General features: G+C 30.7%; 1 protein-coding gene across 3 annotated transcripts in view; it reads left to right on the forward strand.

Moving 5' to 3' along the window:
• LOC129974840 (nephrin-like) overlaps nt 1-18,520 on the forward strand; it is a 654,834-nt gene that overhangs the window by 464,726 nt on the left and 171,588 nt on the right. For all 3 annotated transcript variants that reach the window (XM_056087607.1, XM_056087606.1, XM_056087608.1), the window contains exons 6-7: nt 530-820; nt 13,611-13,898. In XM_056087607.1, coding sequence (XP_055943582.1) covers nt 530-820; nt 13,611-13,898 — 579 coding nt within the window. The remainder of the gene's footprint in view (nt 1-529; nt 821-13,610; nt 13,899-18,520) is intronic.

Below are 18,520 nucleotides of genomic sequence, written 5' to 3' on the forward strand. Positions count from 1 at the left end.
AATAATACATGAATTATCTTTTACAAGATAATTTTGTAAATAATTGTATAAAACGATTGTCAATAAAATATTATTTGCTTAGCTTTGTCTTAATTGTCCGGCTGCAAATTGGCGAATTAATGATAGAAGCCTATTTGTTGAGGCTGTACACTTATATTTTTTTTATCTCAGAATGTGGCCGATAGATAGGTTAACATTAATCTTCTATCAAGAGATCATTTCTATGAAAATTTTTAACTCTGTCCAGTGTTCAGATGGTGATGGACAATTATACCCACTTATGACATATCCCCTCCCCTTTTAATCTCTTTTAATATGACGGAGATAAGAACTCATCTAAGCAGATAATAGATATAATTCATAACATGATTCAAATGATGTCAGTAGCAGCATCAACAATTTTAAAAACTTTATTCTTTTACTTTAAAAATTTGACAAGTACCCTTAGGATATAATTTTCCATCGCTTTCTTGACAAGGAAGTGGCTGTAAATATGCGCATATAAAAATAATGTGTCTTTTGTTTTCAGATATCCCCGAACTCAGATTAGCCCTCGGAGCTAGCATTCAGCATACTGCCATCAAAGAGGGAAGTGACGTTTACTTTGATTGCAACATTCGAGCGAATCCTTGGGTCCATGATGTCAGTTGGAGGTTCGAGGATAATATCCTCTTCAGTAACTTATCCGCCGGAATCATCGTCAGTAACCAGTCCCTCGTACTGCAGAGAGTCAAGAAGGAACACAGGGGACGATACCAGTGCGTGGCCACAAACACTGAAGGAGAAGGTCGAAGCGAAGAAGTACAGTTGGATGTTCAATGTAAGTATATTTAACCCCTTAACTGCCATTTAAAAAAAAAGTCCGGATAAGTTATATAAATATGCACAAAGTTTTGTGACACTGTAATTATATTTAAATTATGTTTTATTTTGAAACATTTGATATTATTACAAATGGTATCATTATAAAATGATCAATAAAATTATTTTAATAATAATAAATGACTGGGTAAATAACAAATCGTTACAATTACCCCAAAAGTACATATTTATATAGAATATTTGGTTATAATATAAAAACCAAACCAAAAATATAATGCTTTAAATGTGACAATTATGTTCCGTTTCAACTTACAGAGAAATTCCAAATATGTTCGCTAGTTGTAATGAAACGAAATACAGACTAAACACTTTCTAATACATATAATATTGATTGATATATATAGAATAAAACTAAACTATCAGCCGTACCAGATCTGTTTTGGGGGCCATGTGGTATATGTAAAATTCTAAAATCTCCCAAATGGATCTCGGGACTGTTGATAGGTTAATCCATTCTTGTGGCTTTCATTTTGTAGATATTATGCAAAGATTTATTCAATAATTTCATGACGGTGTAATGACTAAATATTCAAACAGCACTTGAAACCTGATTAAAATATTGTGTATAGATATAGAAATATAATACATTGCTGTGCAAAACATAAGCAACAGGTGTTTTTTTTTGTCATAACTGCACAAGAAATTATCTTAGAGACATGAAATTCAAAAATGAAAGACAGCATTTTGTACCTAAACGATGACAAAAGCATAGTAGCGCAAAAAAGGAATACAATGCATATAGTACAGAATCAAACAAAAAAAAAATGGCTTTATTGAACTCATAGTATCGCTACACATGATTTTTTGACCAAGAGGAAGAACAAGTCGATGTTCCTTAGCATGTGATATGCTCTCCCCTTAATGCAATGGTTGTTTCGCAACGTCTCTCCATACTCAGCACCAGATTGTCCCACAGTTCTTGAGATACGAGTGTCAGTTCCTCAATCAGCATCTATTTCAGTTGGGTGTTCTCCGGAGGATGTAATCGAGTAGCAAGGCGTTTCCCCAAAGCATACTACACATGTTCTATGGGATATAAATCAGGAGAGAAGGCTGGCCAACCATTCGAGTGATATCTTCATTTTCCAGTAGCTGCTGAACATCAGGGGTCTGGTATGGCCGTGCATTGTCATCCATAAAAATGAAGTCTAGTTCAATAGCACCTCGGAACAGACGCACATGAGGAAGGATCATCTCTTTACAATAGTGACCACCGGTTACAGAACCTCTGTCGAAAATGTTAGGCTCAGTCCTTCCGTTCCGCATAATGCCTCTCCGACGAGAACTCCAGGACCACCGTAGCAGTATCTTTCTGTCAAGTTACTGGGATATACCATGTCCCGACGTCTCTCCCTAAATCCATTGGCGTTGAGAATCACTTTCGGCACTGAAACGACTCTCATCCGTAAACAGGCCATGATTCCATTGATGAGATGTCCAATTTTTGGGCTTCTTACACGATTTTAAACGGTGCCATCAATGGCCAACTTTCAAAGGGATGTAGCGTTCAGCGGTGGGTGAATAGGCCACCTTTGTGAAGGCGTCTGGCCATTGTAAATCGCGCCATTTGTAGCCCTGTTGCTATACAGAGTTGCTGAGTAGTGTTGCTTGCTAACTGGTATCGGGCTCTTTTCGTCCGCAGGACGATATATCGGTCATCCACTGAGGTTTTCATACGGCGGCTACCACCAATCTTTCTAACAACTGTACCTATTGTTTAGGATGGCTTTCCAACCATGCGAAACGACATTATTGCTTAAGTTTTGCACACTAGTGTACATAGGAAAAAAATGAGAAATATGAATGAATACGTAGCTTAATTTTAATACATTTCGGCTGTACCCCGATTCCAGTCATTAGAAATCTTTTCACCAGTTGATTTATCAGTTACATTCCTTATATCATCATCCGAATCTCCATAAGATCAACCTCTATCGCATTCTTTACGTCTATTAAAAAAATTAAAACCATCACTGCCACTATTACTATAATCTTCTAAACTATTCTTAAGCTTATACATACTTGGCACAAGATGATAAATTATTTTGTAATTATATAGAAATATAATAATGAAATTAATCATACACAGTGTGAATGACCCTTGCTATCTTGCACAAAAAGTATTATTGTGGTACATAGTGAGTCTGACTCGTTACAACTCAATTTGGCTTCAATAAGCTTTTTATCCTGCATGAGTGGGTAAAGGAGAGTTTGCAACCAACCAGTTATAAGATTCCGTAAGTCGCGCATGCGCAGAAGAGATTGCGCATGAGCTGAAACAGTGGACAATAGCAATTTCTTGTCTCGACTGGACGAGTACTTGCTACTATACAGTTTCTGTGAAGCGTTGTCTTACTGGTTGGATTGTAGCTGGCCGAATGTAAAGTCACTTTAAATACCGGCAAATATATTCTTGATAAAAAGATGAATAACTGCTTTTTATGTATCGACCTTCACGTGCAAAATTCTTACTATATATTATTCCGTATTTGACTTTTTTGAATATGTATTATTCCTATTTCCTCTATATCTCTTGAATATTAAACAAAAACAATAAAGATGGTGAAATGACATTGATTCTTCAGAATATATAATATAAATTAAGTTTAAATTTTAAATTACGACAGTATAAAGCAGTATATCTTGCTAATCTCGTCCCCTAAGAATAGATTTCGATTCCTAATTATATCGATACTTATTAATTAACGGTGAAGGATTGACGATTCGTTGCCGAAAGCAAACAACAAACAAACAAATACGATTTTCTTCCTTAAATGTATAAACAGCGTAAACAGATACTAATTTTCTGCTCGTAAGTTTGAAGCGCGCTTGTAGAGTTGCAAAGCCAACTTGGTTTTGGTGCTACATTTGGCAAATTTCAGCTTTTTCATCATTAATTAATAAGCACCATTATATCACATATTGTATTTAGACCATCAATTTTTATTTCATTTAAGAAGCAAAGGGATCTTTAATCCCTGAAACAAATATAAGTATTTATTGCCGTATATATTATTTGTTATTTTCACTTATTACACATTTTGTATCTTAAATTCTGTAACTCGGTAAACGAGTCAGATGCATCAGAGCTTGCGAAGGGGTTTCGATATTACAGAGGATAAGAAGATAAAATATATGTTCCTTTCATACTGCTTGATAAATTGCGTATTATTATCTTTCTCCATTAATATATTATAAAGTAATACCGTTGGCAGAGTGATTAAAGATACATCAGTTTAGTGTCGATGCAAGAATAAAATCGAAACCCTTGCAGTACCATTGATATAAATATTTTAATAAAACTTAGGGGGCTTCGCTCCCTTTTCGCCTTTGCTCGCCAACCCTGATGTTGTCAGATACTGTATGATCATCAGTTTCTGTCAGCAAGTTTTTGAACTCCACTGGTTGACAACTAATTGAATATTTGTTATTATTATTTTTAAATTAAAAAAGGATACTTGAAGGCCAGAAATAATAATAAATAAAATAAAATAAGTACAATAAAAATAAGCATAATAAATAAATTAAATAAAAAAATAAAAAAAAATAAATGTAATAAATAAATAATTAAATAATAATAAAATAAATATAATAAAAAATAAAATAAAATAAAAATAAATTTTAAAAAAATCCATCTAGGTTGCCACATTGGTGACGTTATCGCTACTCGTTTGGCGAGAATTCAAAAAGACGCCAAGAGGTGGGCTGTGCTAGGATCCACCCCATGCATTTACCAATCAGCCTACCTCCAAATCAAAATTCAAAGCCCCACAATGAGAACATTATTTGCTCATGTCTTAAATATCTGAATATTGAGCCAATTTTTCACATCTTTGCCGCCAATTTAGAAGCTTTAATTTAGAATTTGCCAGGTTCTCGCTCGGTCTTTCTTCGGCTTTTTTCTTTGTCTAATATCATTAGAAGTGCCGTTACTATTTAAAAAGACGGTTCTAGTGTAGATTTGAGTGCCCCTTCGATTGGCAACAACTTTCAGCGATGAAGCACTACTTCTGGTTTCCATAATATTTTGTTTTCATTGATGTTACTGTTGGGTTACCGATCTTGGTGTATTTATACCTCCTCTTGGCGCCTATCTTGGTATAAAAAAATCGCCAAAAAATCAAGGGGCACCAAAAGCAGGGTTAACACTTTTATTGCTTAGGTATTTAAACGATTGCTAACGGAGATGCGAAAAATTTAAGTTATTCGAAAGAAAAAAAAAATAATCAGACCCAGAAGGCTGCTCATTGGTGTTGCCACAAACGATATGTCTAAAAGTAGAATTAACAAACAATATTGTTTTAAACTCATTTGATGTTGATTTGGTGTTAACTAAAGCTTTATTTTCCTTATTTTGTTACTATTTCACCGTCAAGTACAATATAAATACTCCCCAAGACTAAATAATTTTCATTAAATATTTCAAATATTAGCAAAACAAACCTTAAATGTGATGGGTCAGGTGACGAGCTATTTACCAATCACAAGGCGAATAAAACGCAAAATTTACATTAAAAATTCTTTATATAATAGAAAGATAAAATGGTATTTTATAAATTTGAATTATTTCGTGGATGATCATTAAAATGGAAATGGAAAACATTAGTATTTGTAGTTAAAAAATGGATTTCAACTTCCGTGAAATAGAATAAGTAATAGCTTAAAACTTATAAATATTAAAGAAATTTTAAATTATTAGTTTTACAATCCATAAAATTACAAGTAAAAATCTGAAAGGACATAATTTTTATTATATTTTACTGCAAAAGACAACATTTTGTGGGGAAAAAATAAAAGGCAAAAAGGCAGCAAATATTTAAAATTAATCTAATTATCCAACAATATATTTTCTGTTTTTACATTAATTAAGAATTAATTGATTGCATTTTAATTGATGAATTACCTTCATTTACGATTTCGAAAGCATTCTTTTTGGTATTTAAAAGACGGATGTAATTTTAAAAAAATATCGAATGCCATTGTTGATTCTTTTCATAAGAAACGTACATAAGTAATTATAGCATTTCTTAATGATTTCCAAAAGATTGTTTAAATAATCGATTTGCATTTTTTCTTTTTGATCGAAAAAATTTTTTAATACAGTGAAAAATACTTTTTTCATGGGAAATTTTAAAGTTTATCTCAAATATATGTGATTTTTCATTTTTATTACTTATTCAATTACTTACACATATTCGAATATATTTTTATTTGATTGTGAAAAACCCAAAGATATACACAATTATGTCTCCAATATAATGATTTTTAGCTTTTTTACCGTCTCGTATCTGAAATATGTAATGAGGAATAGTCAAAATCGTTAAAAGATCCACCTTCGAACTTTTGATAAATTCTCTTATTTAATGACCATTTGCATTTTTATAACTGCCTGCATGATGAATTGAGAAAACACATTTTTAATTTGTCTGATGGGGTGTGAACGAAGGAATGATCTGTAAAAGTAAAATTTGGAATGTGGACTCTATCAAATTTGCAGATATCTGTCAAATTTTGATGATATCCTTCAGTTTGTTAATTTATCCATATAACATAAGTTAAAAAATAAGTAACTATATTAAAGAATTAAACATAAATATTTTTCATTCAAACAAAACATGTATCAATTGTTAGAGCTTGTCTCGCAAAGGGTTGACCATATGTTGGTCTGTGCATTTTCGATTGTGTGAACTGATAACTCAAAAACCTAAAGAATTGGATCTCTCTAAATTTTTTTCAAGAGATGAGAAAGTGGTGAGACTAACGAGTTTAGTATTGCACCTTATTTTTTATCACCTTATAATTTTTTATAGCATCATAAATGAATAAATATATCTGAAATCCATAAAGGTGGGTTTACACTCGGCCAGTTATAAGACGGCTAGTAAGAGCGCATGCGTAGAAAGACAGAAAAATGCTGTTCGGTCAATAGCAAATTAAGGAAATCACCTTTCTTCTTATTCTATTCTTAAAATTTGTAATTTCTCAACAAAATCTATGTGTATTTATATACAACAAATATACAATAAAATAAAAAAAAATTCTTTCAATTAAAATTTATTCAGAATTTCTTAATTTAATTTCTTTCCTGAATTAAAGACAAAGCAAAGAAACTTAATAAATAGTAGCGTTAATATTTTAAAAAGGTTATTGATAAAAAGCAGAGTTTGTACTACTGATAAAAATTCTGAGAATTACTCGAAAAAATTTAGTTCATTAAGGTTTATTTCACATATTGAGTAAGAAAAAGGATGAAAAACTTTTTCTATGCATTTATTCACAATTTAATAATAAATAAACATTAGCCTCTTTTCCTTATTCATTTCATAGTCAAATTAGATAATTCAAAAGATGTTCATTCTTTTTTGCATCTGTTGAAACAAGGAATGTTGCTCCAAATACAACTGAGTAAGTCGTTATCTTAGATCCTTGGCCCATTAAAAACGCATGAATCAAAGCTGTCATTGCAAGAGCATAAGGACTGCCTCAGTGTTCTTGTTCTCGTGGCATCAACACCACCTCAGAATCCTCTTCTTTATATGCAGCTCTCAACCGATAAATACATAAACAAGTAAACAAAAGCTACGGCCGGTTTTTGATGACTACAAAGAAAGATTTAAGCGCCAGACATCGAGGGCAGAAGTTATCGTGGAGGTAGTTAGGAGCAGTCATTAGTTTTCTTGAAGGAGTGCAACTGACAACAACCCCAGTTCAACCTTCTATTCAGGCTGGTTGAAAAGTTTCGTACACTGAGTGTATGGCAAGGCGGCATCAAAAGATAAAGGAAAAGTAGTTTAAAGTTTTACGTTTGTTCGAAGTGGTTGATGCCTTTTCGTTCGGAAACTATTCGAATTAGCTAAAAGAAATGCTGCTCTTCAGTTTTCTTGGAATGAATGACGTCTTTCACAGAAAGCTCTTCACTGTGGGGAAAATGAAGAGAATGTAGAATCTTTTCGGCAGTAAATTACAGTTACGCGAGTGGAATTAAAAATAAAACAAAGCAGCGTTTTTACATAAGTGGGAATGATTTTGAAGAAATTCGAATTTATTTTTTTTAAATAAAAGTACTTCTTAAAATCTTTGTACAATGAAGCTTTTTAAAAAAGTTTTGATATGTAAAAAGTCAATTTTAGTAAAACATTTATTGTTTTTAACTCTTTTATTTTTATTATTGTTATTCAATGTTATAATTACCATGGTAACCAAATGGATTGGTCCCCTCGAAATTTTCTCGCATACTCTAATAAAAGCGAATTTGTATTTTAGATGTGTTTTTCTCGATCGATTGAAAACAAAATTTGACACGCAAAACAAAACTTGTAGTCACAAAATCAGGTAGAAGTTTTGATATATTTATTTAAGTTATCACGTTTAAGCACTTCTGAAAATACAGACCAACAGACGCTCACTCCTTTGTTGGATTTGGCCCAAGATTTAGTAGGTGTCTAAGCACTAGATGTTGGATCTATGTACCAAATTTTATCTATCTATCTCTCTTTATTTTGTAGCTGTCGTTTTAACTTATATTCGAACAGTTGTTTTTTTATCTCATAAATTTTTCAGAAATTGCTTGAAGTCGGTAGCAATCGTAACTTCGATCGTTTCTATAGGATAGTCCTATTGCATTAGGTTGTCCCTTAAGTTTCTTTCCTATTTCTGATATGAAAAGAATACAAAATATTGACTGTTTAAGATATTATTTATTTTGTTATGTAAGAACTCTTTTGTTCTATTACCTTCTTCCATCTCTCAGGACACCTCGTTATGCCTTCTTTCCAAAAGTGTTATGTTTGGACAAGAGATAATCCTCGACGGTGCTCTTTTATTTCGCTCATGGATTTGAAGCGCTTATCGCGAAGAGAATTTTTTTAAGGACAGAAAGAAGTAATAATCAGGTGGAGCGAGATCTGGAACGTATGCAAGATGCGGTAAAACACCCCAATCAAACTGTAAAAGCTTCTTCTCTCTTACTACTAATGCAATATGTGGTCTTGCGTTGTCATGATGAAAAACAACGCCTCGTTAGTTCATTAATTCTGCCTTTTTTGGTATGGCAGTTTTCAATTGATCCAGTTGCTGAGGGTATTGCATAGAATTTATTGTTTCACCTTGAGGAAGGAGATCGTAGAAAATTACTCCTTTCCAATCCCACCAAATAGACAAAATAACTTTTTTGGGGTGTAGTAGAGCTCTGGTAAGACTGAAACTAATGACAGAGACGGCTAATAGATAAGCTTACATGTTTGCACAAGTAGAACCAGATAATGCCATTCATAGTGTGATGAGAAACAAACTTTTGGGGCACCCTAATATAGTTCCAATTCCTAGTTGTTGAGTAGTGTTATATAATTCCGAATGCTAGCATTTGGGTTGAACATATAAATGCCCAATGGTAGATATCACGAGAGGATACATACCTCAGATTTACTCTCAGCCTCTCAGGTAAATGCTGTGTAAAATAATCAATAATTACTTGCCCGGGCACACAAAATTGCGTGATGTATGCAACCTATGCAACCACTATTCAACTCCCGCTGTGACTTGACCCACACGAACTGGATGTGTACTTTGCACTAAGGAGTGATATTTTACCAACCCTTTAATTGCCACGGGTATATAACCTTGCCAAATTTAAGGTTAAAAGACGTCCTTATACATGCGCCTTTATCCAATACCCTCCTCTCATTTGTTGCTAGTGGTATCATCACGCCCGGTGCTTTGGAATGCAATAACTCACTTTTAGACAAGAACTCTCACCCAACGTAATCTTATCTTAGAATAGTAGAGATAAGGACGTTATTGTCTCGTTGTTAATGAATGTTGATCTTGAAGGATCAGGTGGCGCAGAGGAGTGAAGATTTCAGTGGCTGCTTAGAGGTTAGTTTCTGTTGGAACTGAAAATTAAATCGTTTCGTTAATCTTTGTAAAAATAAAATGAAATACGCAGCGTGAACAAATAAATTTCATTCTTTCAAATTTTCAGTCTGAATGAGTTAAGAAACATATGCTCTATCGCAATAAAAGGAAATAATTAAATTTTACCCTTTTATTATATCCGAGATTCGATGTGGAATCAACCATACTTTGAATACTATTTAATGTACTGATTAATAAATGAGTAAATGTATTTATTAACAAATGAGTAAATGCATTTATTAACAAGTGAGTAAATGCATTTGTTAACAAGTGAGTAAATGCATTTGTTAACAAGTGAGTAAATGCATTTGTTAACAAGTGAGTAAATGCATTTGTTAACAAGTGAGTAAATGCATTTGTTAACAAGTGAGTAAATGCATTTGTTAACAAGTGACTAAATGCATTTGTTAACTAATGAGTGAGTGAATAATTTTTATAAATTGAGAAAGAAAGCGGATTTCCTTATTCGGGGATACAATCTATAACGTAAACTTAACAAAATCATCAGCTCTAATTCATTGCTTTTGAAGAGAAGCAGGATAATTGTCGACCACCGTGGGAACTATTCTATTCACTATACTCACTATGAAAGTTATTCCTAGAAGTATACATTTAAATCAAATACAAATTTTTAAAAGGATATGAATTTTTAGTTTAGTATAATTAATTTCTTGATTTGTAGTTATATGTGGGCTACTTTGACATGAGCTTCAGAAATTTGAACTCAAGTTTATTGGGCAATAGCAGAAAGATTAGGCACCCAGGTTTTATTTCCATAATTTTTGATGAATAAGAAATAGTAAGATGAAGTCGGTATGCACCACACTCACGTACACATCAAAGTTTGGGAGGAATCTGATTTTCAACCCGGAAACCTCTCGATCAGAAAATGAGAATTCAGAAAATGCCGCTGGAATTGATTTACTCAACACTTTTGCAAGTTTACTCGTCTAGGGTATTAAAAAAGCAGTACTGCACATGACAGCATTAACTTACCGTTTTCTCAGGTAAATAGAAGACGAGCTGTTATGTCAAAATTATCTCGAATCTGATTGTTACCTACTAACTAATGAAAGTAATAGTAGAAAATCTCATTCTCACTGCCATAATACTTAAGAAATAAGGAAATTACTTGCAGTGCACTTTAGATATAAATATATAATAACATTAGAAGCTTTATTTCCTTCCAATGGAATCTTTTATATCCATAATGTTAGATAACACTCAAATTAAAACTGATCATTGAAATCGGATTCAAAAAAGTATTCATCTGCTAACGGAAAAATGCACTTATGAATACAAAATAAAAAAGGCTCAAAGATAATATTAACAATAATTGTAAGTTTGGTTAGTTATGGGAGACTATAATGAATCAGCATAAATATACAATTAAAAAATTGCTGGCCTCAGTCCATGGATCTTTGTTATTTATTAATGCTTAGGTATATTCGCACTCTGGGCACGAATGAACCTAAATTTGAATAAATAGAAACGAATCAAACATTCAAGTCTTAAAAGAAATATCCAGTTAATTCAAACATTAAAAGAAGATTCTAATTGAATTGATTGATGCCAAAACATGTTGGAATTTGTGCATACAATAATGATGCGAAGGAAAAAGGCATGGATAATTTTAGCCCAGCATAGTATTGCAGATGAGATTTGATGATTATTTCAACTAATACAAAAGGTAAAATATTGAATTAGGTATCTGTAAGAAATAATTTTTATCGACTTATGATATACGGTGAAACCTCGTTCGACTCGCATAATTCGCTCCTAAATCTTAATTGTAATGCGAAATATTTTTTCCATAGGAATCCATGCAAAATCGGGCAATAAGTCTCTTTCCGAAAAACAAATATTCAAGCAAATTTATTTATTTAATTTATTATTTATAAAGCAGGCTTTTTAACAAAAAAATGTCTAAATACATTTTTCTTTGGATACGCTTCAAAATTTAACGAAAATGAGACGCAGTATTATCGTTAAAAGAATTTATAAAATTGCATGGCTACTGCTTTATCAAGGTGATGCTCTCAACGTACGATGCAATAAATTTATCTTATTGCACTAGAAGGTTTCTGCTCTGTTACGTCTATCGTTTCTTTTTTTTTTTTTCGAACCGAATATTCTTCGCAACTTTTTTTGTTCTGATGCAGAATGAGCTGCATAAGCTCTTCCACAACTTATGTTCTTCCACCAGTACATCGATGCTGTTACTAATCCATAACTCGACTCCATAACAACCAGAAAAAATATCTCGGAGATTAAAAATTCACGTTCACTTTCTGAAACCTCTCGTAACCACGTTCGACAACGCTATACAGCGAAAACTTCTGCTATGAGGATATAAGCTTCTCTTTTTTAGACAAGTTCTCGACGCAGGCTGATAGAAGTCAATCCAGCGGATGACGTCATGTGGGAATGCAATAGACAAATCCCTTAATATAGTGTTTCAATTCTATGAATATAAACAAATTTCAGCTATAAAGTTTTAAATATAAATTTTTCCTGAATTTCAAATATCTATTTGATTATATTTGCAAGATTAGAAAGAAAAAAAAATCACTAAAGCAAATGATCAAAAATCATGTTCATGGTCATTGAGATGTAACATATGATTTCATTATCATGACTTGACATTAAGTAGCTCGAAAATATTGTCTGCACCCTTAGAATAAAGAAAAATCAATAAATATCCCCCCTCTTCCCTAAAATATTTTAGTATTCTCTTTTTATATTCGAAGTTCAATGTGGATTTAAAACAATATCTGGAATACCAATGAGCTTATAAAAGAAAAAATAAATAGATCAATAAATCACTTTCATGAATTGTTGGGAAGAGAGGCGTAATTCATTTTTCACCAACGAAATGAAAACAAAGAGAGTAGAAATTTAACAGAACCATCAGCGTCTAATTCATTTCTTTCTAGAAGAAACTCAAGATAAATGATGCATTTATTCATTACTTAGACTTTGAGAAGGTTGGAAAATTGTCTTTTTTTTATTAAACTGCTCAAATCTTAAATAACAATAGGTTGAGAAAAATAGATTATTTCTTCAGAAGCAGAATTCGAATTCTATTTTTTTCCATTGTTTTAAAATTCTGTCGATTTTAAAGATTTAATAAGAAATTTTCAAACTTTTTTTTATTTTCATGACTAAAAATATAAAGCAATCTTTAAAAATAATAGATTGAAAAAAGAAAATCGCATTTACTATTGCACACGCTTATGATTACTTTATAAATTTACTATTGCACACGTTTATGATTACTTTGTAAATTTACTATTGCACACGCTTATGATTACTTTGTAAATTTACTATTGCACACGCTTATGATTACTTTGTAAATTTACTATTGTACACGCTTATGATTACTTTGTAAATTTACTATTGCGCACACTTATCATTACTTTGTAAATTTACTATGATGTATACTTATGATTACTTTGTAAATTTACTATGATGTATACTTATCATTACTTTGTATATTTACTATGATGTATATTTATGATTACTTTGTATATTTACTATGATGTATATTTATGATTACTTTGTATATTTACTATGATGTATATTTATGATTACTTTGTATATTTACTATGATGTATATTTATGATTACTTTGTATATTTACTATGATGTATACTTATGATTACCTTGTATATTTACTTTGATATATACTTATGATTACTTTGTATGTTTACTATGATATACACTTATGATTACTTTGTAAATTTATTACTGTGCACACCTATAATCACCTTGTAAATTACGATTTCTAAATATCTGAATTCTTTTTTCTTGCAGTTGCTCCTGTCTGCAAGAACAAGGCTGTTCAAGTCTTTGGTGTTGCCAAGCAGGAGACTTTAAACATCACCTGTGAACTGGAGGCCGACCCTACTGATGTCAAATTCCACTGGGCTCTCAACAATACGGTGGAAAACATGGACGTGAAGAATTTCATTTCTGAAGGCACCTCCAGCACCGTGTTTTACACCCCGCGGAACATGCTCGGCTACGGGGCCTTGCTGTGCTGGGGAAGTAATGACATCGGAAGGCAGAAGGATCCTTGCGTGTACAGAGTCGTACCAGTGGGTGAGTCTTTTCCCAATTACTTACACACGTCTTGGTGTTTTTGAAATTAAAGTTTGTTGATTCCCATTCACAGTATTGATTTCCACTAACCATATTATTTAGCTCAGTGATATGTATTGTGCACTTTCACATCTATAAAATATGAAATTTGTAAGTTTTGGCGTATGCAAAATTTAAATAACAACCAGTGGTGCTGAGAGATGGCGTCTTCAAAGCACGGAGAAAGGCTTAAAATGTAAGTTTATTTTTTGTCATTTATCTGTATGTAGTTATGTGTTTTTTAACTAATAATTTAAAATACCAACATATTTTATCGTCCTTTTCTCGTATTTGTATAGCGTTTGATGAAATTAGAATGTAATTTTAAAGAAAAGTCATAATTTTAAGAAAAGATTTTCTTCGAAAATCTCTGAGATTGATTCTGGTTGTATTCGATAATTATTTTTAAAATGTTGGAGAAAATAATTTTAATAAGAACAAATTAATCATACCCTATCATATGACTTCCTAGACTTAGTAACTCTTCGTATATTTGTGTTCTTCATTATAATTCTAAATCACTTCATTAGGAATAGAATAAAAACAAAAAATATTCACCACGATCTTTAATATCTGCAATGTGTCTTGTGTATATCTTTAATATCAATCTTTTGTTATGCTGATAGTGTTTAGTAAATAGGTATATATTTAAAAAAATCTAGATAAATAATATTTTTTAATAATATAAATAATAAATCTACAGATATTACGTCAAAAAGTATAACATTTTGATATATCTATTAAAAAATACACACATAAATACTATTTATGTAATGAAAGTGTACTGGCATTTACAATAATTAATTTCAAATCCGTCTGACAGCGAAAAATAATTGAAAGTATAACTGTATAGTAGTGAAGAATATAAACCCAAATAAAGATTAATAATTAAAAAGTTATAATTACATTAGAAAAGCCAATGTAATGTACCAAACATACAGAGAAAATGTCATACAAAAATCCATTCAAAGCTGTTTATTGTTATCAGAAACGATGAATTGCTGCAAAGAATATATTGAGTTTGAACCTATTATGAAAGAAAAAAGGGGCTCTGAAACACATGCTGAAAGACAATATTCTGAATTTGAGGCCCTAGGTGCAAGAATGTTCGAAAATACTGAAGTTGTATAAAGAGTCAACTTTTTAATCTGGGTATAACGCATTGTTTGTCACATGTATGAGTATAATGTGATGAGGTCTTTTTACCAGTGAGACTTATCTTCTATCATCTGCCATCTAGCTAGCTGGAATAATAATGTGGGCTTCTTAATCATCCATATGGAATTAAGACTGATTTTCTTAACTTATTGATTATTGGAATTCAATTATTGCTGAGTGTGTTTTAGTCAGATTGAATGCTTGAAGGCATTTGGAAAAGTCTCGGTTTAAGTAAAATGATATTCTTGCTTTTCCATCTATGTCGTCTTTACGAAAATGTTATGAATTAAAAATCCTGTACTGCTATCATCATAGTATATCTTTTTTAGAACTTGAAACATTATAAAGTTTAAAAGCGCCGAGTTTCAAAAATGCGGGGAAAAGCAATTACCAGTATTGATATTTAATATATATTTATTAAGAAACTATATATAAGTTCATAAGGGACAAAACATTATTTAACGAACCTTAATATTAAAAGCTAAATGAATGTAAGCGGCTTACCTTAACTACTCCTTAATGAACTCTCGTCTGTCCAGTTAGCCGTGAAACAATCAGGTGATTATCATGACGTAATCAATGACGCAACATGCGCCATACAGAATATGTAAACTATTAGATTAGCAAATCCTATATAAAAGATTCAATGTTGATATAGAAAGATAAAACATTGTTCTATACTTTTAGTCAGGTAGAACTTATGTTGTGGTGAAACATCACTTGCAAAGATGCTGGAGCAGTTAAGGATCAATAAGTGCAGTTTTACTGCATACAGAATACTACAGCACCACTCTGTATGCTGAGAGAAGATACTGATATTTTGTTATTTTTGAGCAGCCTAAGAAAAATGATCAATATTAATCTACTTTTGAAAAAAATTGAAGGAAAAATAAACATCATTCATGCTGTCATTTAATGATATGTATATTAATTTTTAGTTTCCACCGATGATCTCGAAAAAAAGTTCAAATAATAAGGGGGGAAAATCAATGTACCTTAAACAATGATTAAGTTAACTAACAAGAATTAAGTAAACATTAAAACAATGATAGGCCCGAATTCTAACTATAACAAATAATATTCCTCAAAGTTCTTGTTCAGTTCATTTTTATATGTTTTTAACCGTGTCTATTGATCATTAATCATACCTCAATACGACATTAAGTATCTAATAAATGTAATCTTAACTAGCTGTTTAAAGTGAGAATTTATTTTTTGAGTTAGTATAACTGATTTCTTTTTCAATTTTTTAATCATTGGTATGAAAGAATGGTATTCTTTCTTATTTCCGATTAAAGAATTTCCATTTTTTTTTCTTATTATGATGAACAGAAGTTTCAAACATGAAATATATAATATATGACGATGCATGAATTCAGTTTCTTACAGAATGAATACAGTAAATATATCTTATTTGAATATCTAAGTGTAATATTTAAAGTTACTTTCAGTAGAAATACCACTGCAGTAGAAATGCAGTGATATTTCTACTACAGTACTCTGTAACCAAAGGAAAATGTGTCGAAACTTTCCATAAGGTATAAAAGTGAAACCATCGAGTGTGCATATCTTGTTACTTATAAATATAATCTGACTTCAAAAATCAGGGAACCTCCATATTTTATGACAAGTCAAAATGTACCATCTTAGATAATCAAAGGCCTGTTCTAATTTTTAAAGAAATTGAAAAGCAGGATATTTACTGAAAAGCTTAAAATGAATTAGCTTTATCCTTAAATTATAAAATCTCGTTCAATCTCTTCATTTTTAATGATGAATTCTTGCTTTTAAATCATTTCAAATCTAATTTGAAATGTAATATTTATACTTTTTAATGTTTAATTATTTAATTTTAAAAAGGATAAAGTCTTCTTTTTCTAAAGGTGATTCTTCCTTTTTCTTTCTTCTAGGTCTCCTTCCTTTTTAATCTTTAATTCGTCGCGTTTGTATTAAAACCACATTATTATATTTTGAAATTGCTTCTGATTATGGAATCCACGAAGAAGAATTAACTGTATAAATGTTATTAATGGGTACTAAATATTTTAAAGCGTCCTTAAAAATAGACCAGATTGATTTTAGTTTACTTCATTCATATAAATAAAAAATATATATAAAATATACAATATATTATCATACAAACTCTGAAAATGTATCGAAGATTTATTTTTGCATGTTAATTATTTTAATTAATAAAATTGCAAATTTTATATTTGTATCTTAATTCTCTTTACACCTTATTCCATAGTGGAAATTTTATGAATTTGTAACAATTTTAAATAAGATTGCATTTAAAAAGAAATCTGTAAAGCATATCTTTCTTGTACAAATACATGAATAGATCTTCAAAAAATACTGTATGGAATTCTGGCAATAATTGTTATATAGAATGAAATTATGAATACAAAATGAAACATTACATGTACAACTTGTTTTCTAATATTTTAATTTTAAACGAACATTTTAATTTGTGGTCAAATCTTAAAATAAAAACTTTCCATCCTATCAACAACACTCAAATAATTTATTGAACAATATTAATACTTCACAGCTGACAATAGCTAAGAAAAACTTAATTAAAATATGTTTAAAATAATAATAATTTTTAATGGGCATTTTTAACAATTTGTTTTGAATTAATATTTTAGCTGTTTTTGAATAGATTTTAATAAAATATATATAATACAAAAATATTATTATTGAGAAATAATAATAAAAAAAGCCTTATTACAAGTCTTTCTAATTTATTTTCAGAATACAATTTCCATGAAGAATAAGGGATTTTATAAGAAATAATTTTTAGTGCATGTATTATTATGACATATGTCTGTGACTCGGCGTATCAAAAATGCATCACCGTTTGAATATCTCACAAAAACATAATGAATAAATTTTTTATATCGAAATTTCTTTACGATAAATTAAATTTAAGGACAGAAAAAAGAGGAAGGGGTGGGGGGGGTGATTTTACCATACTCTTTAAAGAACGCTATAAAATTGAATAATTAATAAAATGCATTTCATTTATAATTTCTGAGTCTTCTTTCATTTCGATAAAAATAAAAAGATAAAAAAACACCTAAAAACCAAAGTTCAAATTCGAAATTGAATTTGAACAACAAATTGATTTCTGAAGTTCTTTCCCCTGTTCTTTCTTGTTATTAATGTGAATGTGCTACTAACGTGTTGTAAAATCATTAATATTTCAACTTCCATCATTCTAAATTCATTTTTACCAGAACTTTAAAACATAAATGGAGTGCGGCCCTTAAATATTTCTTGCAGTAGTTTTATCGTTTTTTTACCCATTTCTTGGAAATGTTTTCTTTCTCAATGTCAAAAAATAAAGATGAAATTTTTGAGAAATGGTGGTTTTGTTCATCATGAAAAGCGTGCATCAAAAGTATCATATTAAAAAAACCTTT

The sequence above is a fragment of the Argiope bruennichi genome, chromosome 7 (assembly GCF_947563725.1).
Source record: "Argiope bruennichi chromosome 7, qqArgBrue1.1, whole genome shotgun sequence".
Taxonomy (NCBI): Eukaryota; Metazoa; Arthropoda; class Arachnida; order Araneae; family Araneidae; genus Argiope; species Argiope bruennichi.